At 32.4% G+C, this 22,618-nt stretch overlaps 2 protein-coding genes across 4 annotated transcripts; one reads left to right on the top strand and one right to left on the bottom strand.

Annotated features, from left to right (window-relative positions):
• Positions 1–6: 6 nt before the first annotated feature.
• LOC111370552 (uncharacterized metal-dependent hydrolase YabD-like) lies at positions 7–2,392 on the top strand. 2 transcript variants are annotated; one of them, XM_022992306.1, is made up of 2 exons: positions 7–1,511; positions 2,103–2,392. In XM_022992306.1, exons 1-2 carry the CDS (start codon positions 572–574, stop codon positions 2,147–2,149), a joined length of 987 nt encoding a protein of 328 aa, XP_022848074.1. In that variant the 5' UTR covers positions 7–571; the 3' UTR covers positions 2,150–2,392. The 2 variants fall into 2 exon arrangements, with proteins under 2 accessions (XP_022848074.1, XP_022848075.1); XM_022992307.1 differs by having other exon boundaries at positions 2,098–2,368.
• Positions 2,393–8,610: 6,218 nt separating this feature from the next.
• Positions 8,611–12,655, bottom strand: LOC111370550 (quinone oxidoreductase PIG3-like). 2 transcript variants are annotated; one of them, XM_022992303.1, is made up of 6 exons: positions 12,310–12,655; positions 11,758–11,937; positions 10,912–11,008; positions 10,705–10,812; positions 10,363–10,521; positions 8,611–9,057 (listed from the first exon to the last, which is right to left on the bottom strand). In XM_022992303.1, exons 1-6 carry the CDS (start codon positions 12,559–12,561, stop codon positions 8,858–8,860), a joined length of 996 nt encoding a protein of 331 aa, XP_022848071.1. In that variant the 5' UTR covers positions 12,562–12,655; the 3' UTR covers positions 8,611–8,857. The 2 variants fall into 2 exon arrangements, with proteins under 2 accessions (XP_022848071.1, XP_022848072.1); XM_022992304.1 differs by having other exon boundaries at positions 10,912–10,993.
• Positions 12,656–22,618: the final 9,963 nt, after the last annotated feature.

Below are 22,618 nucleotides of genomic sequence, written 5' to 3'. Positions count from 1 at the left end.
AGGTCTTTGAGAGACCTTCGTCTCTCCCTTCATTTCCCAGACAACATGAATGAATTGCAGACTACTTCCTTACCCATTTATTCGTCAGTTACTCCTCCCTAACTAATTAACAAGCTAATAAGCTATTACAATAATAAATGGTAAACTAGAGCCTATCAAATTGACATAGGACAAGCTTGTTTTGCTGTCTAGTCTTTTAGATCTTGCAGCATACATTTTCTCGTAGGTGTGCTATGTGCACCGTTACTCTTCCTTAATTGTAAAGGGCAGGCAAGTTTTGCTATTTTTCATTTTTCAAACATGCTATTTTTGCTCTTAGTAAACATTAACTCTCATGCTGTCATGTTTGTCATTCTTTTGGAACATTCAATTGCAAACTGTAATGCTCAATCGCATTTTTTATATTACTTTTCACAATTGCAAATTCTCTTTACAGCTTAATTATTTATAATCTCACTGATATGATCACATGGCCCGATAACACATTCACGTTCTCTTTTACAATTGGAACTGGAGAGAAAATCTTCTGAAGACCATAAGCTTTGAGCCAGTTTAACATCTCATTCATATAATGATTAAGCTCTTTGATTCTCATTGTCACCTTCAAGATCCAAGAATTTTGAAAGTTGCCCCCAAACTAATTACAAAGTCCCTTGATACTGGTGTTATCCATTTTGCTGTAAATGGAGTCTCGGAAAACGATTGGCATCTGGTCAAGGAGATGAGTGATACCTATCCTTGTGTTGTTCCAAACTTTGGGATCCATCCCTGGTATGTCTCTGATAGAACTGAAAATTGGCTAAACACTTTGAAGAAGTTCCTTGAAGCTACTCCTTCAGCTGCAATTGGAGAGATTGGTCTGGACAAAGGTTCTATTGGAAGGAAAATTGATTTTACTGCTCAAGTTGAAATTTTCCGAGAACAGCTTCAACTTGCCAAAGAATTAAAAAGACCAGCATCTGTTCATTGTGTCCGCGCTTTTGGTGATCTTCTTGAGATAATGAAATCTATGGGGCCATTTCCTGCTGGCTTGGTTCTGCATTCTTATATGGGTTCTGCAGAGATGGTTCCTGAGCTTTCAAAAGCTGGTGCTTACTTCTCCTTTTCTGGGTTTCTCATGTCCATGAAAGAGAGCAAGGCGAAGAAAATGTTGAAATCCATTCCTCCTGAAAGGATTTTGTTGGAGACAGATGCGCCAGATGCTCTACCAAAAGCAAGTGAATCAGATTCTCTATTCTTGATTGGTAGGGAAGTTTCTGTTACTGAAGAGCTTCTTGATTATGATGAAAATTCGTCAACGAAAAAGGAGAGCACCTCTGATAATACGTCCCATGATGAAAGTGGTGCATCAGAACTGCCTGAAGAAAACCTCAACCATCCAGCTAATATCCATCACGTACTTGCCTACGTAGCAAATTTACTTGAAATGACTAAAGAAGAACTTGCTGACATGACCTACCGGAACGCAGTAAGGCTATTCTCTTATGAGGGTTCAAAGTTACTTCAAGAAGGTAATTTAGTTTCTCATTGTCCAAGAGATTGTGTACTAAAAAGTTTAGCCATAACTATATCAAAGAGAGACTAAGATGAGCTTGAATATTATCACAAGGGCTTATCTTTGATACCGTTATAAATATAATTATATGATTTCAGTGTATGTATTTGAAAATCACATTTCTCTGTTATTAATTGATTCTTCATATCTTAATTATAGTCATTTTAGGATAAAAAATGTGCAGATTCTTCTTGTTTTCCTATCTGCTCTTTTTTATTTGTTTATTTTATTTTTTATATATGCTGCATTATTATCTCTATCATGCCTCAGTGCCCAACTAATGATCATCACACGTTTCTTAAGAGAGAAGAAATAACTATTAGGTGATAGGAATGGCATCAAGAAAGATATGCAAGATACATGAAATTTTTTTGTACGAGGAAGTCACTGTAAAAATCATTCTCATAAAAATGCCAGTTGTTAATGCTACAGGTCATCTCATAAATCTTAAGAAAGCGGAATCCGTTTTCATTTTATTGTGATATTTTATACTGCGTTATTCCTTAGATTTCTGATAATTTTTTTGCTTGTCTTTTTCCTAGCTTAGCTATGCACAGCCATGGTATGAGGTATGAATCTAGCAATCAAAAATAATAAGCCAATGTGATGAACGAGAAAGATCTGCACAACCCCATAACTATGAGCTTCAATTGTTCACATCACGAAAAGGTTTAGTAAACTCTTTTCTTCGAACTTGATGTGAAGTCAGATGTTGTTTGCCTGCAGTTGTATAGCATGGTTTAACTGTATGTATAACAGTTACATAATGATGCTCATGTATTTTTTAGGCCTAAATAAACCTTTTTGCGAAAATGATCGTGTGTTCGCTTATATACCTTAGCACAGTAGCTGCCCCCCCCCCACCCCCACACAACAGAGTTTCCCCAGCCCCCCCCCCCCCACCCCCACACAACAGAGTTTCTACTCTGAATCCTAATCTACTCCCCCAGTCAAATTTCTGGCGTAAACCACCAGCCACCTACTGACACATCTGAAAACATGAACTGAACTTCGCCTCCCAAATTCTGTTTGTAGACTCTAATATTTATTTGGTGAATGTGTATATGAATGACAGGCGCCCCGTTATCTGGCCCTGTCCGTCTAGTATGGTTGGGGGTGTGTGTGTGTGTGTGTGTGTGTGTGATTTTTCTTTTCTTTTCTAGAATTCTTATAGTCCAATCAATTGTCTGGAAATATTCCTCCAAAGTTTGGGAATTATCACGCATACAAAGAATGTATGGTCTTTGGATTTGACTTTGTAGTTGAAGTATACTCCAAAACCTTTTAATTTCATGCAATACTGGGCTAAATTTACTCAAAACCAATGTCAAATACCATTACAATCAAAAGGCGCAACCCACAAATTCATTCACTATGGTTGCCCAAGATTGTAACCCACAAAGTATAGAAAATGATTACTGCAATATATCACAAAGAAGAAGAAGGGAAGCAAATTATAGGTTGCACCTCACGGAACAAAGAGAGGAATTGAACAGAAAAGAGGCTGCCGTTTTTTTCAAATGCAAACACGGTTCTCTCAAATAGGGCAATGGTACATATAGTGTTAGGCCTAAAACACAAGATGGTATGGCTAACAAATTAAAGGGACCGTCCCAACTAATGAACGGGCCAAGAATAACACAAATTAATATGTGCTTTCAATGGTCCATTTCATTTTCGGGTTGAGCCAATCAATTGGTCTTGATAAACATTTTAGTCCTCAGTTGAAGCTTATAAAAAAATCAAATCATTTAATATTATTGCTTGTACTTATTGAGTATCAACAAAATCTAACAAATTTCTACCTTGGTTGTCAATGAACTGTAAGCAAGCAGCACAAAGTTTACACTTTCTAATCAAGGTAACCAAATAAAATTGATCATGAGCCTTACTAGTGTCTTGGACTTGAAACACATACCATACCTACTTCATGTACTCATCAAGGGTTAAGTTCAAGAACTCCAATACAATTAAATATACACGGTGATCAATCAAGAGCACATACTAACATATAGTTATGAAATATGCAACGAAAACACATCATAGGATATACAGATTTTTTCAACTTGTACAACTCATAGAGAACATCAAAATTAACACTAATTTGATAAATTAAATGGTCAGCATATACAACCAATTTAAAAACCCCCCCCCCCCCTTCTGCCAAGAAAAGATTTCACTGCAATTATTCTATCCCATTTTCGTTTAGTTTGTATCTAAAGAACACTTTTCTTCTTTTATTGCCAACCACGCTCATTAGAGAGGTCATTTCTCATACCTAATTGGTAAACTACTAAAGATCCTGAGTCAATATGATATTCATCTATCACTACCACATCTCTCTCTAACTAAGCAGATAATGGGTCTTCACCTAATATGGGTAATATGGGTGTCTCTCTCTCACTCCACTCGATCAAGATTCTAACAAATAGAAGATTTCAAAATATTTTAATCACCTCACCGCTCATGGTCTAAATGTCATTTCTCCACACCCCTGCACATGTCACCAATGTACCCTCAAGCATCTACACTCCATACTACCAGTTGACACACTTATTGCTAATGCACCTCCTAAAATGACCACACCCAATGTCAACCTCACAATAGCAATCTTGACCGCTAAATATGCAACACGATACACAAAGTACATGATCACTCTCAAATTCATGCAAATATACACGTCAAAAATAATGAAATGTAACATAAAACAGCATACCAAAATCAAGCAACTATTCATGCAAATGAGATTCCACACAGATGCAAATGTAGTTATAGCCACAATAGAGTTTACATTCAATAAACTTTACTCGGGTCATAGTTATACCCAGTGACAATGTTCACCTCACATCTCACCTTTTCATTTTCCTTATTTTTTTAGAACAGTCTCTTATAAAATATCCATACTTTCTACAGTTATAACATTGCTTACCATTCGTTTTCGATTTAGATCTATCCCAACCTAGACCCTTCTTTTTACCACCCTCATCACTTGAGTCACCATTGTCATACTTTTTTCATGATTGTTTTACGTGAACTATGTTCTATCCTTTATCATATGCATCTCATCACTATTCTTATCATGTTTTTTAACTCTAATCTTCATCTTCTTACTCTTAAGGGAATCTATGACAATTTTACGTGTTAAAGTGTGATATCATATTTAATTGCATTCTTTACCTCTTTATAAGTGTCAGGCTTGAAATTAAGCAAAATTATGGCATTATATATTTCAGACATTGTTTCATCACGATAAAATGTCTTGCAAAAGTTTGTTAAACACATCTAGATTATCATCAAGATCCTTTGACAGATCCATTTTAAAAGTGAAAACCTCTCAAGTAAGTAAAGTTTATTAGGAGTAGACTTAGCAAATAAAGTTTATTAGGAGTAGACATAGCAAATACAAGTCCTCCATTTTTTCTTTTAAAGTTAGCAAATAAAGTTTATTAGGAGTAGACTTAGCAAATACAAGTCCTCCATTTTTTCTTTTAAAGTTCTTTTGTGATTTTAAGTTTACCAACTTTTATTAAAACATCTTATAAGTGTAAAATAATTGAAATATATGTTTACCTATGGTTGATTATAACCTTAAAGTTTTTATTATAACAAACAAGTTGATCTTTTTTAGTCTTCAAAGCATCAGATGAAAAATTAATCAATCGTCGTCAAAAGATCAAAATCAAGACCATCACAAATCGGACTCATGAAGAAAGATCAAGATCTATAGCTTAAGAGTCAAACGTTAAAGAAAGATCAGGACAAGAATCAAGATCAAAGACTAAACTTCTTAGTTCAAATGTAAAGGTATTAATACTTTGATATTTAGCAATGAATAATAAAAGTTAATTATCACTTACATAAAATGTTTTGATGCAAAGTAAAATTGATTTTCAAAATGATGTTTGAATTTAGATCATATTTTAAAAATATCATTTACCTTGAAAACTAGTTAAAGTACCTTCCAAAAAAGTCTACATTTGCCAAAACATTCAAATCGGATCAAAGGGGGTATAAAATGAGAAAATCAGCCGAAACGGTCGGATGTCCGGATGCTTATCCAGTTGGTCATCCGGTTTTTCAGAAAGTTTTGCAGAGCCTCTCTTAAATTCACGAAAGGCAGACGTTCGGTTGATGCAACGGTCGTATTTTTGACCATCAGATTTCATATGCATAGAGGCTATTTCAGTCGTCCAAATTCAAAGGCAGACGTCCGGTTGGTTGTCCGGTTTGACAGAGTTTTTGTTTTTGTAACCTCTTTTATTTTTTGAACTGGATGGTAATGAGGAAGATGTCTCAAATACTTATGATGTCTTTGAGAAATATGCTACTTGGAATGTGTACAGAAGCAGCGTCAGATGGAGTGTTTTTTGTTTGTTTGTTTTTCCTATTTCCTATATTAACAAACTAATTAAATTGTATTGCATCAATTCATGTAGATGTCTTTGTAGTCACTAGTTAGAATTGAACGTGCATTGCACGTTATTCTAAAATATTTCATAAGTATTGTAAAAGTAATATGTGATACCAATTTGTTGGAAGGATTTGATAAATCTCTAATAAACTAAAAAAAAAAAAAAATTAGGATATAAATTTAAAAGAATAAAATTTACTCTCAAAGCTCAAATTCTATGATTCGAAATTTTTGTAATGATGAAATACTACAAATGAGTAACATTTTTATACTACATTTGATACATAAAAATTAAATGCTATTCCATGAATTTAAACATCCATTAAAATTCATAAATATATAAATAGAAATAAATTCATCTATAACAACTCTAGATTCATGTAGATCAAGATTTATCAAATCAAGATTTAGAGAGTCTAGATTAATGTGAATATTAATTAATTGAGAATTAATAACACAATTCATACTTGACAAAGATTTTGCAGTATTAATTATATATTGAAAAAAGAAAAGTAATGTATTATTGAAATAATTGAATTGTCATAGAGTTAAAATTGTCCAAAAAAGTATGATCTTTTTTTTTTTTTTTTTAAATAGAGTTCAGTAATACTATTTCTGCTCCTTGTATTTGCTTGTGTACAGTTGGTTGTAAGAGCTTGATTTATTGTATATGCACTAAAAGATGTAAGTGAGTTTTTGTCTCCACTCTTTCGTGTGTCAATCTTTCATTTGACCGTTTACCCTCTTGATTAGCATCTCCTTGGATCATCAAATGTGGTTAAAGCGATAAGTGCCAGTGGTAACAATCTCTTGTCATGTAACGTCAAAGTTGATGTCACTCTGAAATGCTTATTCAATTATCGAAGCAGTACGAAAATCATATATGGTGTAAGATTGTGATTTTCATTCTTGGAGCTAACCTTTTTATGGTGATGTTTTCTCTCTATTTCTTGGGTTGGCAAAAACGAGGGAGGATATCATTGTCTGATAGTTCTCATACTTTCAGATGCACGAAACATGTTTTAAGTGCTTATAAGAACTCGAAAGCCTCGTCAAGCAAGCACTAATGATTGTAAGATAATCATTCTGCAGGTAAGCTTCTGGAAAAACATGTAAATTTACATACTGAAATGCCACACGAGCACTTTGTGAGGTATGAACGAGTCTTTTCACACTTCTATGCTTAAATGACTACATTTTTTTTTCTTTTGCTCAATCTCTCAAGCTAAGAGCATGTATGAGGTGTGTTTATAATCGATTTAAATTATAAATAGAAAATATGAGCGGTGAATTTCTTACTCGATTATGTGGATAAAATTGGTTCAAGTGCTTATAAACAATTTATAAATGTGAGCCAAACTAGGCTAATAACATGTTGCCAAGGTCGGTCCTGTGATTGTTGGGGCCTGAGGCGAAGTCCAAAAATTAGGCTTCAAAATCAACGTAAATGCAAAATTCAACGATATATTATGCAACATGTTGTTAACTTAAAACTTAAGATTAAAAGGACAAACAAATATATCAATCATCTCACAATTAATAAAAAAACTATTTTCTTTTTCCTTTTCCTTCTTTTAATATTAAAAAAAACACTTTGGGCCAAAATAGGTCCTTTGTGATTTTGGGCTTGAGGAACAAGCCTCATTTGCCTGTGCTCAAGACCGGCCCTGCATGTTGCTAGTTCACTTTCAGCTCCTACAATTAAGTTTTTGGAAGGTTCTTTAGCGGGCTTAGGATGCATTTGTAATTTCACTTTCGAAGCAACATTTTGAGTTCAGAATTCTAACTTACGAGAATGACACGACACGAGTCTCCTCCAGCAAGACATTGAACGAGATCTTGAGTTGATTTGCCAATAAAATATACATTTGCAGTTTGGTTATCCGTTGGCCACTAATGGCCGGCAATATTAGCTGCAATTTGCCTAAAAATGGATGTATTATTTCCTCAACCTAATGTACTTAGCTCTCGATATTGAGATCTCATTCAAAACACAACTTCATCATCGTGTATGGTACCTTCTTTCTTCTTCTTTTTTTTTTTCTTTTTATTTATAACTCAGGTTTCAGTATTGTCTCATCAACCATTACAGTGTTGAAGCTGGAATACTCTTTTAAGATTGCCCCTTGACATGAAAAAAATAGCTTGGTAGGCCATGATTTTGAATTGGATTTTTGGCGATAGCCAACAACAGAAGTACTCCATAGTTGCAACTTAATTAATAAATTAATTAACCACCCTTAAACACCTAAATAAGCATTCTTAACTAATGTACACAAGTGTGTTGTATAATTAATATTATAATTAAATGAAAATGAATGAATAACCATAGGCTGCAATACCTCCTAACCATGAATTTTTAGTTTTGTATGACGATTATATATCTATATAAACAAAACAAATTAGAATCAATTTTTTGAACTAAGAAAAAGCTTTTGGATTCATGATTTGGAGGGGGAAAAATACACTTTTTGCCAAATGAGGCTAAGTTCACTTATTAGATGGTGTAAATTTTACTCTGTTGCACTGAAGTTTTTTTAGTACAAGATATATGTGTGTGTGTGTGTGTATATAGGACAATGTTATGTGTACTTAATCGTTTATATATGACTTTACACTCTCCTCGCATGGAGGGAGACCCAGATGCAATAAAATATGTGTGAGCCCCCTTTCATCTAAGGGGGGTGTAATGCTATGTGTTAAGGTATACACATAACATTATTCATATATATAATGACATCGTTTTAAGTTAAATCCCCCACTTGAAAAGAAAAGGAAAAGGCACGTCTTGTGAAGAAAAAAAAGAGAGGAACGTATTGCATAACAAACAGGCGTGCCTCCACTGTATATTGAATGGTAATAACAGAGGTTGAAGACTATTTAAGAACGCGTCATGGAGCCAAGAGGAGAATCTTTCCTATATGGTTGCTGCTTTCCATTAGGCGGTGAGCTTCTGCAGCTTCGGCTAACGGAAAACACTTGTACACAACGGATTTTATCTTTCCTGCAGCTATAGCCGGCCATACATTTTTCTCTACCTCGCTCACAATCAGAGCTTTGTTGTCACGGCTCCTATTTCGCAAGCCAGCAGCTGCGAACAAAGCCATAACTCAAAATATACTCCGAACAAATAAAGGACATAATATAAGACTAAAGAAAACTATTTATACAAGTTATCGATGGTCTACAAAAAATGATTTTGATGTCATGGCCAACCAATCACGGCGAAATCAGAGTTCCCTTCATTCTTCAGTGTGCATAAAAATACTGGGAGATACCATGTGTCCAGTGGATGTAGACCACAATAGCAGTTGAAAATGAAAAATAGATATATAATAAAATACGATAGGTAGTTGACTAATGCTCAATGAAAATAATAATTACTCTAAGTTTCTAATAGAACTTGAGTGGCCATAATTTTCAGTAAACAAAGCAAACTCATTGATCTAATTCCCCGTTCCAATTAAAAGTTTCAGTCCCAAACTAAGCACAATGAGAGAGCTTCAATCTGATCACTTTAGTTTACGTGATTTCTTTAACTTCATTTTCACTTCACCTGGCAATTTATTCTTCCTCTGTTTTCTCAGTGATATGGAATCTTCTCTCAAAACAACTACAATATGATGCAACTGAAATGTTCCCTTTTTCTTCTTAACATTTAGGGGGTGTTTGAGCTACATTATTTTGGTAATAATGCATTATTAAATAGTGTATAGATGAAAAATGTGCGGTTAAAAAATAAGTAAAAGTTTTTGATCTGCGTATAATATTATTTTATTGAAGAATGTGTGGTTGAAATAATGTCAAATCACTATTTAAGAATGTATTTTTTTGAAATAATGTGGCTCAAACAGGCTCTTTGTTGCAATGGTATAGAGTAGTTGCCAGATTTCATTCGCCGAAGCCCCTCCTATCCTTGCGTGACATTGTATAGAAAGCATCTATGGTTATCTAATTTGGTGGTTTCAGAGATTCCTCCAAAGTGCCAATTAATATTATAAACCCAATGGAGAAGCATGATATTTTAAGAGTGTTGTAGGAGTTTCCATTATCATTCTTCAACTGCAGACTCTTAACATTCATAACCAGCACCTGAAGACAAACCCCAAGTTCTGTGCAAAATTCACATTCTCTACAATATCTAGTCACATTTCCAAGAGGTTATCTAAATGTAAGAAATTCTTTTATAAGAAAATCAACCTTTAACAGTATTAAAATAGGAGCATATTTTCTCCTTTTTCTAAAAGTAATCACTATGTATTGTCACGATATTGGCTTACTTCATATTTTCAAAGAATTATGATTGAGCGTCAAAGAGTGTCGATTCTAGTTAGAAGCTTTGAAATGTAAAAGGAAAAAAGAAAACATAAATTAGCAGAAGGCTTAAGCATGTTACACTGCACTGTGAGGCGTCTTGCTAGCAAGCCAGCAAGATTTACTTCTGTTTTTACTCCACCCATGAGGCCAATTATGAATAGCCTTCCATCAAAGTTTAGGCTGTCAATGTTCCTTTGAAGGTATGAACCACCAATGTTATCAAGTATAACATCAACACCTGCAATCAAACCCATTCAAGTTATATCCCAAAGATAATGTATGAATCATAGAAATGGGAAGATTCTTGCTTCATGCTATTAAAATTTACATGGTGGGTTTGATTGCAAACTTGTATAGTGCATTCAAATGAAATCACGATTGCAGAAATAAATTATTAGACTACATATGAACGTTTTTCAACCTTTTCCTCCTGTTTCTTCCTTCACTCGTGCAACGAAATCTTCAGTCTTGTAATTTATACAAACAGCAGCTCCAAGGTCCTTGCAAGGAGCTAGTTTTTCCTCACTTCCTGGTGAAAAAAGTTTATTATTTTATCGCCCAAAGAAGGTAGAACCCAAACTATCATAATCATTATTTCATGTCAATGGATGTGAATTTGGTAGCACACCTGCAGTGACGAATACTTTCACTCCATGGTATGTAGCCAGTTGAATTGTAAATGTTCCAATTCCACTAGAGCCTCCGTGGATCTGAAATGATATGTTCTTTTCCAGTTTAACATTTAGTAAAATCTGATAACCATATTAACCTTCAGACAGATCTTAAATTAACCAGAGATAATTGATATAAACATATTAGTCATCTCATCCCGTGTTAGCTTTCAGATTACTAGCACTCATTTCACTTAGCATTTTCCCCGATTTGAGAAATTCTCCATCTAAGTTAGTTCCCAGATCATCTCTCCAACTCTCTTTCGCCTCTTGAGATTTTTGCTTGATTCCAAAATAGTTAACTAAAAATGGTAAAGGTTCAACCTTAAAGACTAACTTCTTTTAAGTCTGTACACAGGATTAAACCTTTAAAATGATTTTACATCATCATCAAGCAACAAAACTAGATCCATCAACAATAATAGGCATTTACAGTGAAAAGATTTTAGGTATATTACATCTCTGTACTTCTTAGTGGTCTTTGTTCACGTCAAAGTAAAATGTGCAACCCTTATTGTAGCTAACCTAGATAAACAGACTAGTTCCTCACTCCCTTCTCCAATTAGAAAGTCAGCTTCAACTTTACATCACCAAGCTCACGGTTTTCCCTTGCTTTATTCTATATCGACCAATATACATTTCAAAATTCAAAAATTATCTGAATAGTTTCGCTTTTTGAAGTGCTGTCTTACTTTGACATTTTTCTACTAATAGATATCACAGCGAAATAATTCCTCACTAAAAAAAACTCAATCACAACAATCAATTAGATCAGAAAAAGAAAAATAAAGTACGCAGTTTACCAGTAAAGTCTCTCCCTTGGATAGATGGCTCATCATAAAGATAGTCGACCAGACAGTGCAAGCTACTTCAGGAAAACTAGCTGCATCTTGCAAAGAAACACCAGGTGGGACAGGAAGAACCTGCCCAGAAGGTACAGCTATTTTCTCCGCATATCCTCCCCCGCCAACTAAAGCACATACCTGCATTCGCACAATTTCCTCCTATCATAATTTTTCCCCTAGTCCTCTGAGAAGAAATTAGACATCACAAAATTGAACAATATAATGGCTATTTATCAAAGAGCTTGTGGCTCTGTGAGACTGTGGCTTATTCATACCCAAAATAGGAACAAGTTCAATATTCTTTTCCGTGAATAATTATACAGTTCTTTTGAGGGTCAGTCAATCAAAATACAGGTTCCATAGCCAACAATTCATCAATATAAAGACATATTATGACTTCATAAAATCGAGAATTCAGCTTCAAAACAAACAGGTAAACTGATAGAAAAAAATGCCCAATACATAATTTATTCAATCATCCCATTAATATTCCAGAAATAGATAGAATACCTGATCACCAATTTTCCAGCGAGAAACATTTTTCCCAACGGCGTCGATGGTACCAGAGCATTCGAGACCCGGGTACAGGCTGTCACCCTTAGGCAGATCGTACCTACCCATCCGCTGAAGGGTGTCAGTTCTATTGAGGGCGGTGGCTACAATTCTGATCAAAACTTCATCATCTTTGATTTGTGGATCATCAACTTCTTTCAACTGAAGCACTTCTGGGCCACCAGGGCTTGTGATCACTACCGCCTTCATTCTTCCTTCTTCTTACAGTTGCTTCGCTGTGCGGGTGAGAGCGTATGTTTTGTAGGCGTGGGGGTGAGTTCAGTGGCCTTCCCCAGAGTGGACTGCAGAGGGCTTAATTGTTAATAAATAAATAAATAAATAAATAATAATAATAATAATAATAATAATAATAATTTTCAGCCCACATTTAACCCACTTTAAATTAAATTTCATTTTTCTCACTCCTATTTTTAACCACACAATCTTCTATAAAATAATATTACACATAAATTAAAAAAATTTATTTCTTTTTCAATCATTCATTCTCCAAGAATAAACACTATTTCATCTATTTTAATTTCAAAAAATGTAGGTCAAACGGGGACGAAAATTGCACATTAGTCTCTAATTTTTAGTGACCGTTTCAATAAAATTGCACTTTCAAAATATTGATGCTTTTACATTATTTAGCACATGTTTGATAGCCATTGTAAAGTGAAATTGAGAGCAACAATATTTTGAATAGCAATTTTTTGAAGAATGTATAGTTGAAAAATAGGAAAAAAATTTGTATTTACGTGCAGAATATTTTATTACATGAATATGACATTGAAAATAAGTATGAGAAATAATTTTTTTTTTTTTTAGAAGCGAGTCAAATAGGGGCTTAGTTCCTATTTTAAAATAAATTTTATAAAAAATAATTTTTTTGCAGAATGTATGATTAAAAAGTACGGAAAAAATTTAAATTATAAAAAATTATTTTATTGGAAGAATGTATGATGAAAATGTGTTTGAAAAAAAAAAAGTGAAATTTAATTCTCTAACATGCCTTAGTGATGAAATTTTTTGGTGTTAACATTTCATCAACAATAAAATTGTCTTAATAAAGTCATTATTTGTGAATAAATTTTTTTGCCATTTACAAACGAATGATGTTAAATGATATGTCCAAGTAAATATAATAATGAGAATCATTTATATCCATTTATCTTTTCAAATATGCATTAGTAGATAAAAAGTCACTTTTACTGCAACAAAATTTTGCTGCATTACATGCCCTAAAAAGTTTTTTACGGTGTAGAATTGAACATCATATAAGGAAATGTCAAAAAATACTCCTTTTTTTTACGTTAACATTGAATGTTGTAACAAAATTATAAGGAACTTTTTCCAAATTAGATTTGAAACATACACAAAAAATAATCTTACCTTTACTTTTGAACCATGCCTTATGTTTCAGATAGTTGCTTTTATGGTGCCCAGAGTTGTGACATAAACGGCACATATCTTTCGTGTGTGTTTTATTGTGGATTTGGGCAGAAAAGGTCATTTGTCTTTAGTGGTCCTTGCTTAATGTCATTTTGAGACTTTTTTTATATTTCTTTCCAACTCTTTGATGACTTACGAGATGAACAGAATAACCTCCTTGATTCTTAAACATTGTTTCCGCTTGCTTGAGCATACTGTGTAATTTATTCACATTCCATTTATCCTTTAAGGTATTATAATTCATATGGAATTGACCATATTCTAGAGGCAAGGAGTTGATGATAAACTGTACCAAAAAGTTTTCATTCACAGTCACTGGCGGACATGAACATTTGGAGTTAGTGAAGCATAATCAAATTTATTAAAAAGTCACAAAAAAATTTATGTATTTTGCAAAAACTCCTACATATAATCACTACTATAGATTCACAAATCTCATATATATGATAAATAATAATTCCTAAAGCATTTCAAATAATCTCATATATATGATGAATAACAATTTTTAAAAAATTTTCAAATTAAATATCACAAATGACAAAATAATATTTTCAACTCACTCTCCCAATTGTTCAATCATTGTTAGAACTCTATTCTATAAAAAAGCCCAACTATCATTATTTCCCAATCTAATTTTTGGTTCTTAATAAATAAATAAAGGGAAAAAAAAAAAAAAAGACCAACTTAAAGCTGGTGGGTCAAGTGACCCACTAGGACCTTGACTAGGTCCACCACTGTCCACAATCATCCTAAAAGTCTTAAGTCTTGCCGCAATATTACTCATTTCAGTAATATGTTCATATATGGTACGAGAACCATCAAATTTCATAGTGGCTAAGGTACCCATCAGTGTGTCAGCAATTGACTTGTCAGCTATTTGGGAATGTTCTTCTACAAACTTCACATATTCTTTAACAATCTCAATTTTTGGGATAGTGGACTTGATATTCTTTGCTAAGATCATCCGCATAAACATTAAGCTTAATCCGTTACACCCTTTCCCAAGCCTTATGGAAAGATCTTTCATTAGCACTGCTCTCATTAGTGAGGTCAGCAAGTTTCTCAACTTGAAGTGCCAAGTCTAAGTGTAACACCCTGAATTTTTCTTACTATTTTTCATGTGGGGCCTAAATTTAATATTTGGTTATTTAGCAAATGGAATCGTCCATGTCTAGTTATCATCACACTAAGTTTAAACAATAAAAAAAAGCTCAACCCACTTATTTATATAAAATATTTACCTTGTTTATGAGTACTTTTAAAATTTAACGTAGGTTATTTGGGTTGAATATTTACGTATTTCAAAAGTTGATAAAAGATATATCGATATTATACTTATTTTGTAGTTCGTGCTAAATAATATAAATTGGCTCAAGAAAAAATAATTTTGGACTAGTCATATTTGACTTATATTGATAAAAAAAAAGTATTCTAGATTTTATATTTTATTAATAAATAAAATGTAAATAATAATAAAATAATAAAATGAATCAGATTTCACTCAGTACGGTTACTTGGATTGAAAAGAATATTATAACTTAAAACATAATTAAATCCCTTAATTTCGGTAATAATTGATATGATTAATCAATAATCTCTTAAAGAAGTACATTTGGATTAAATGTTGGAACTGAGAAGTCTCAAAGTAATTATTGGAGTTTCGTTTTTTTGTGAATTATATATATGTATATAGAAGTTAGAATTTTTGTTTAGAACTAGTTTGCGTCTCGTGCGTTGCACGAATTTTGTATTTATTTTAATTTTATTAGCGTAAAATCTATAAATTGTACAAAATGTATTTGAAAATAAAAAATATTTGTTTAATTCTCATATTTTGGTCGATTGTATATTTTATGTTATGATAATTTATTTTTATTCTTATAAATAAGTATAGTGAATGTTGTGATTGTATATATGTCAACGATAATTTATTTTTAATTATTTATTGTATTTTTTGTTTAATGTAGATGAAAATATTTTTTTTTATCTGATATTGCAAATAAGTTGTAAATTGAATTTTACAAAATGTTTTTCTTTAGCAACTTCAATTCGAGAGGCTATACTTGTAATTCAAAAATAACTCATACAGTTGTAAATTGAAAGAGAATATCCACGTACACAAACATTTAAATAACAAACTTAGGTTCACACGTAAAAATAACTTAAAGTGACACTTACTGGATGGTCAACTCCCTTGTTGGTGTAAGAATTAGAACCCTAACAGCAGGTCTATTCTTCAGACGATACAACAGTCACTCCGAGGTTGGTAGGGCAAAAGAATTTTAAAAAAAATTTAAATAAATTTTATTTGAAAGAAAAAAGAATTAAAAAGAAATTTAAATAAATTGATAAAAAAATCAATTATTTATAAAGTAAAATTTTCAATTTTAAGTAAATAATATTTATATATTCTTCATTTAAATTTCATAACTTTATTTTATTTTTTACTTCTAAATAGTTTTAAACGAATTTTTTTACTTATATAAGTAATTTTTACATATATTAGAAATATTTTTTTGTTAATATGTTTATTTATTTATTTTTTTACTAAAAGTTATTTTTTTTTAACTTATAAAAGTGGTCAGCACGGAATAACGATGGAGGTTTGGAAAGTTGCGTGTTACATAGATTCACATTGCCTTTCTTACACTATATATATAATATAATAATATAAGCAAATGAATTGATTTGAAAAGGTGTGGCCATAACGTATGAAAATGGAAAACGGAAAAGTACAAAAAAAATTAAATAATCCTCCGTGCACGGAGACCACACTATATATAATTTTTTTAATTTTTTTCTCTTCAATTTTTTTGACCTACAAATAACTTTTTCATTAAAACTGAAAAATTAAGTTTTATTTGGAAGAGACAAGAATTAAAAAGAAAAAAATAATTAATTTTTTTAAGAAAAAAATGCATTTTTAACACATACGTTTAATTTTCGTTTAACTATTTTCGATATTTATTTAGATCATTCGATATCTCTATGATATAGTTATCAAAATAAGTTTCGAGAGAATGTAAAACATTGTTTTACCGATTCGACTATCGTACAATCATTGGCGAATTTTTAAAATTAGCTTGTTATCGAAAATTTCGAAATAATAATAAAATAATTGAATTTTTAAAGAAAAACGACATATGAGTATTTTTTAACACATCCGTTTAATGTCCGTTTAACTATTTTTGATATGTATTTAGATCATTCAATATCTTAACGATATAGTTCTCAAAATGAGTTTCAAGAGAATGTAAAATATTTATCGATTCGACTATCACATAATCGTCGGTGAATTTTTAAAGTTAGCTTGTTATCGAAAATTTTGAAATATAGTTTAAAAATGCTTACTTTGACGTCCTATAACATTTGTTATGATTGACCGTTTCACACACCGTTAATGACGTACAATACTATGCCGCGAGTACTTCAAAACGATATTAAGAATGTAATATTTCGATTTCGTTTTGTATCCCGTAATGAGCCTGAAAATGAACACAAAAATATAAGTGAAAAAAAATTGATTTCTCCAGGTTTCCGTGTACTTAGTCCTCTTTTTTTTTCTTCTTTTTTAAATAAAAGCTAATACATTTTTATACTATATAAACTAACTACAATGATATATATATATATATATATATATATATATATTATTTTTTTTTAATTTTTTTTTTACAACTTTTATTTAAAAAACATATTTTGTGTAAATTATTTAATAGATATTTTTATGCATTTTCAACACTTAATGAAAGTGATATTTCCTCTTAAATTAGATAAAGAAGATGTTGGTAACATCTCGAACTATTTTTATTTTAAAAATAATAATAATAATGAAAAAAATCTTGGGGCGTTACACTAAGTCCAAAATGCCTAAATTGAATTGGATTTGTTCACACTAATCAGAGAAAATGAGCCTATTGAACAGTGATACAGATGAAGCATACAAATGCAGAGAAACGGGGAACAGATACTACAAAATATAAAATGCTCTAACATTAATACAACAATAATAAATAAAATATTTGGCCACTTTGATGAATTACAAACAACAATAATCGAACATTAATTACATAAATAAAATATTTATTACTATACAGTCATTTTCTTGTTTATGAACAGATCTATATGTACTTGATTGGCCAAACACATAATGAATTCATCACTTGAGTATCACCATTTAAGAGCAATGAGTAGAACGCATGTCGGCATTCACGGACCCTTGTAATCACAACTTAATTAAGGGAAAATTGCAGTAAAGGTACCAAACTTTTTATTTATTAGCAGATTATGTCCAAACCTTTCGTTTGTGCCACGAAGGTACCAAACCTTCAAAAAATTCGCACCCAAACTCTAAATTGACAGAAACCGTTAGTTTAACTGCTATGGACCAAAAATCAAAGATTTGACCACTTGTTGACTGATTTTTAAAGGGTCAAATGTGTAACTTTATATTTTTCATATAAAAAAATTAGATTTTTATATTAAAGAATTAAAATAAAAAAGCTAAAAACAAATTCCCTTCATCTTCTCTACGTACCCTACACACACTCCCTCCCCAAAAACCAAAACCAAGAGCTGAAACCACCACTACCACTCACTCCTCCACCTGCCATCGTAATCGCCCACAACAAAATCCAACACCAGGGTGCCATTTTAAATTGATAATATGCAATTCTAGGGATCTTTCAATTTGATAAAGAAGAGAGTCATTTTAATGGAGATGACGAGGATGGTTGTTGACTAGATTTGAATGGCTACTACAAGCACTTTTTCTTACCCGCAATGCAAGCGTAACAACTCTTTGGTCAATGTTATCCAACGTCTTATGGTTAAAACATAGAGTTGCAAATTAAGAACAAGCCAATGTTATCCAACATTTTCTGGTTAATGTGATTTGCTGGCAATTATTGTGCGGTGATTTGGGTATGGTGGATGATGGTCGTTGACCGATTTAGGAGCGGTGAATGGCAGTGGTCAGCGCGATTGGGATGGGTGGATGTTGGTTGATTTCTGTGGGGTGGGGCGGGACGGTTCGGTTGTGTACGGAAGAAGAAGAAGAAGAAGAAAATTTTTTGTAATTCTTTTCTTTTTATTTCATTTTTGGGTTTTTAATTTAATTATTTTAATTCTTTAATATAAAATCTAATGTTACATTTTTACCCTTTAAAATGCTCAAAATTTGGTCAAAATGTTGACTCTAGGTCAACTAACGGATTTACTAACGGATTTTGTCAATTTGGACTACGGGTGTGAATTTTTTGAAGGTTTGGTACCTTCGGTGGCACAAACGAAAGGTTTAAATAAAGTATGCTAATAAACAAATGATTTGGTACCTTAGCTGCAATTTTTCCTTTAATTAATCATGCATATGTAAAATTGAAACCCCGTATAGTTATTACTTGTTATAAATTAGTGTGGCCCCACAAACCACTGGAAAACTGAATACCAATCCATAAAGTAACTCCCCAAATTAACTTCACGCAATGGACTGCTATGATTTACGAAACAATTAAGCCTGATGTACAGACCCCATTTTACACGGCAAGTACACATGAGGGGGGTCTTTCATTAAAAAAATATCCCACAAATATCCATCCACTCCATGTATGTGAGTAGCCTGTGGGAATTCTATAAACATCCACATGAGGGAACTCGAACTGATAATTATTGGGGAGCAAACTTAAGACCTGACCAATTCAACGAGTCTATATTAATCTGAATATTAATTAATTGAGAATTAATAACACAAAATTCATATATGACAAAGATTTTGTAGTACTAATTATATATTGAAAAACGAAAAGTAGGTTATTATTGAAATAATTGAATTGTCATAAGGTTAAAATTGTCCAAAAAAGTATGACTTTAAAAAAATAAAAAAATAGAGTTCATTAATACTATTTCCTGCTCCTTGTATTTGCTTGTATACAGTTGGTTGTAAGAGCTTGATTTATTGTATATGCACTAAAAGATGTATGTGAGTTTTTTTCTCCACTCTTTCATGTTTCAATCTTTCATTTGACCATTTCCACTCTTGATTAGCATTTCCTTGGATCATCAAATGTGGTTAAAGCGATAAGTGCCGGTGGTAACAATCTCTTGTCATGTAACGTTGAAGTTGATGTCACTCTAAGATGCTTATTCAACTACACAAGCAATACGAAAATCCTATATGGTGTAAGATTGTGGTTTTCATTCTTGGAGCAAACCTTTTTATAGTTATTTTTTTCTCTCTATTTCTTGGGTTGGCAAAAGGGAGGGAGGATATCATTGCCTGATAGTTCTCATACTTTCAAATGCACGAAATATGTTTTAAGTGCTTATAAGAACTTGAGAGCCCTATCAAGCAAGCACTAATGATTGTAAGATGCTCATTCTACAGGTAAGATTCTGAAAAAACATGTAAATTTACATACCGAAATGCCATACAAGCACTATGGAAAGTATAAACGAGTCTTTTCATAGTTCTATGCTTCAACGACTACATTTTTTTCTTTTGCTCCATCTCTCAAGCTAAGAGCATGTATGGGGTGTATTTATAATCGATTTAAATTATAAATAGAAAATATGAGTGGTGAATTTCTTACTCGATTATGTGAATAAAACTGGTTCAAGTGCTTATAAACAGTTTATAAATGTGAGCCGAACTGATAACATGTTGCTAGTTCATTTTCAGCTCATACAATTGAGTTTTTGGAAGGTTCTTTAGCTGGCTTAGGATGCATTTGTAATTTCACTTTCGAAGCAACTTATGAGAATGACACGACTCGAGCCTTCTCCAGCAAGACATTGAAGGAGATTTTGAGTTGATTTGCCAATAAAATATACATTTGAAGTTTGGTTATCTGCTGGCCACTAATGGCTGGCAATATTAGCTGCAATTTGCCTATAAATGGATATATTATAGGGAAAATTGCAGCTGAAGTACCAAACATTTCGTTTATTAGCAGACTTTGTCCAAACCTTTTATTTGTGCCACCGTGAGTACCAAACTTTTAAAAAATATGCAGCTCAAGTCCAAAATGACGGTTTCCGTCCGTTTGACTCCAAAATCTGTCAGTTGACCCCAGAAATTAAAATCTGATTATTTTTCCCAAATACAGCAAGGGCAATTTGGACATATCACATTTTCCCTATTAAATTAAAAATTAAAAAAGCAAAAAAAAAAAAAAAACCATAACCCCCTGATTGTAAGATAATCATTCTGCAGGTAAGCTTCTGGAAAAACATGTAAATTTACATACTGAAATGCCACACGAGCACTTTGTGAGGTATGAACGAGTCTTTTCACACTTCTATGCTTAAATGACTACATTTTTTTTTCTTTTGCTCAATCTCTCAAGCTAAGAGCATGTATGAGGTGTGTTTATAATCGATTTAAATTATAAATAGAAAATATGAGCGGTGAATTTCTTACTCGATTATGTGGATAAAATTGGTTCAAGTGCTTATAAACAATTTATAAATGTGAGCCAAACTAGGCTAATAACATGTTGCCAAGGTCGGTCCTGTGATTGTTGGGGCTTGAGGCGAAGTCCAAAAATTAGGCTTCAAAATCAACGTAAATGCAAAATTCAACGATATATTATGCAACATGTTGTTAACTTAAAACTTAAGATTAAAAGGACAAACAAATATATCAATCATCTCACAATTAATAAAAAAACTATTTTCTTTTTCCTTTTCCTTCTTTTAATATTAAAAAAAACACTTTGGGCCAAAATAGGTCCTTTGTGATTTTGGGCTTGAGGAACAAGCCTCATTTGCCTGTGCTCAAGACCGGCCCTGCATGTTGCTAGTTCACTTTCAGCTCCTACAATTAAGTTTTTGGAAGGTTCTTTAGCGGGCTTAGGATGCATTTGTAATTTCACTTTCGAAGCAACATTTTGAGTTCAGAATTCTAACTTACGAGAATGACACGACACGAGTCTCCTCCAGCAAGACATTGAACGAGATCTTGAGTTGATTTGCCAATAAAATATACATTTGCAGTTTGGTTATCCGTTGGCCACTAATGGCCGGCAATATTAGCTGCAATTTGCCTAAAAATGGATGTATTATTTCCTCAACCTAATGTACTTAGCTCTCGATATTGAGATCTCATTCAAAACACAACTTCATCATCGTGTATGGTACCTTCTTTCTTCTTCTTTTTTTTTTTCTTTTTATTTATAACTCAGGTTTCAGTATTGTCTCATCAACCATTACAGTGTTGAAGCTGGAATACTCTTTTAAGATTGCCCCTTGACATGAAAAAAATAGCTTGGTAGGCCATGATTTTGAATTGGATTTTTGGCGATAGCCAACAACAGAAGTACTCCATAGTTGCAACTTAATTAATAAATTAATTAACCACCCTTAAACACCTAAATAAGCATTCTTAACTAATGTACACAAGTGTGTTGTATAATTAATATTATAATTAAATGAAAATGAATGAATAACCATAGGCTGCAATACCTCCTAACCATGAATTTTTAGTTTTGTATGACGATTATATATCTATATAAACAAAACAAATTAGAATCAATTTTTTGAACTAAGAAAAAGCTTTTGGATTCATGATTTGGAGGGGGAAAAATACACTTTTTGCCAAATGAGGCTAAGTTCACTTATTAGATGGTGTAAATTTTACTCTATCGCACTGAAGTTTATTTAGTACAACAAGATATATGTATATATAAGACAATGTTATGTGTACTTAATCGTTTACATATGACTTTACACTCCTCTTACATGGAAAGAGACCCACATACAATAAAATATGTTTGAGCCCCCTTCATATGCAGGGGGCATAATGCTATGTGTTAAGGTG

Source organism: Olea europaea, chromosome 21 (assembly GCF_002742605.1).
Source record: "Olea europaea var. sylvestris chromosome 21, O_europaea_v1, whole genome shotgun sequence".
NCBI classification, from domain to species: Eukaryota; Viridiplantae; Streptophyta; class Magnoliopsida; order Lamiales; family Oleaceae; genus Olea; species Olea europaea.
The sequence above is the reverse complement of the archived record's forward strand: the minus strand, read 5'-3'. Positions and strand labels throughout refer to the sequence as shown.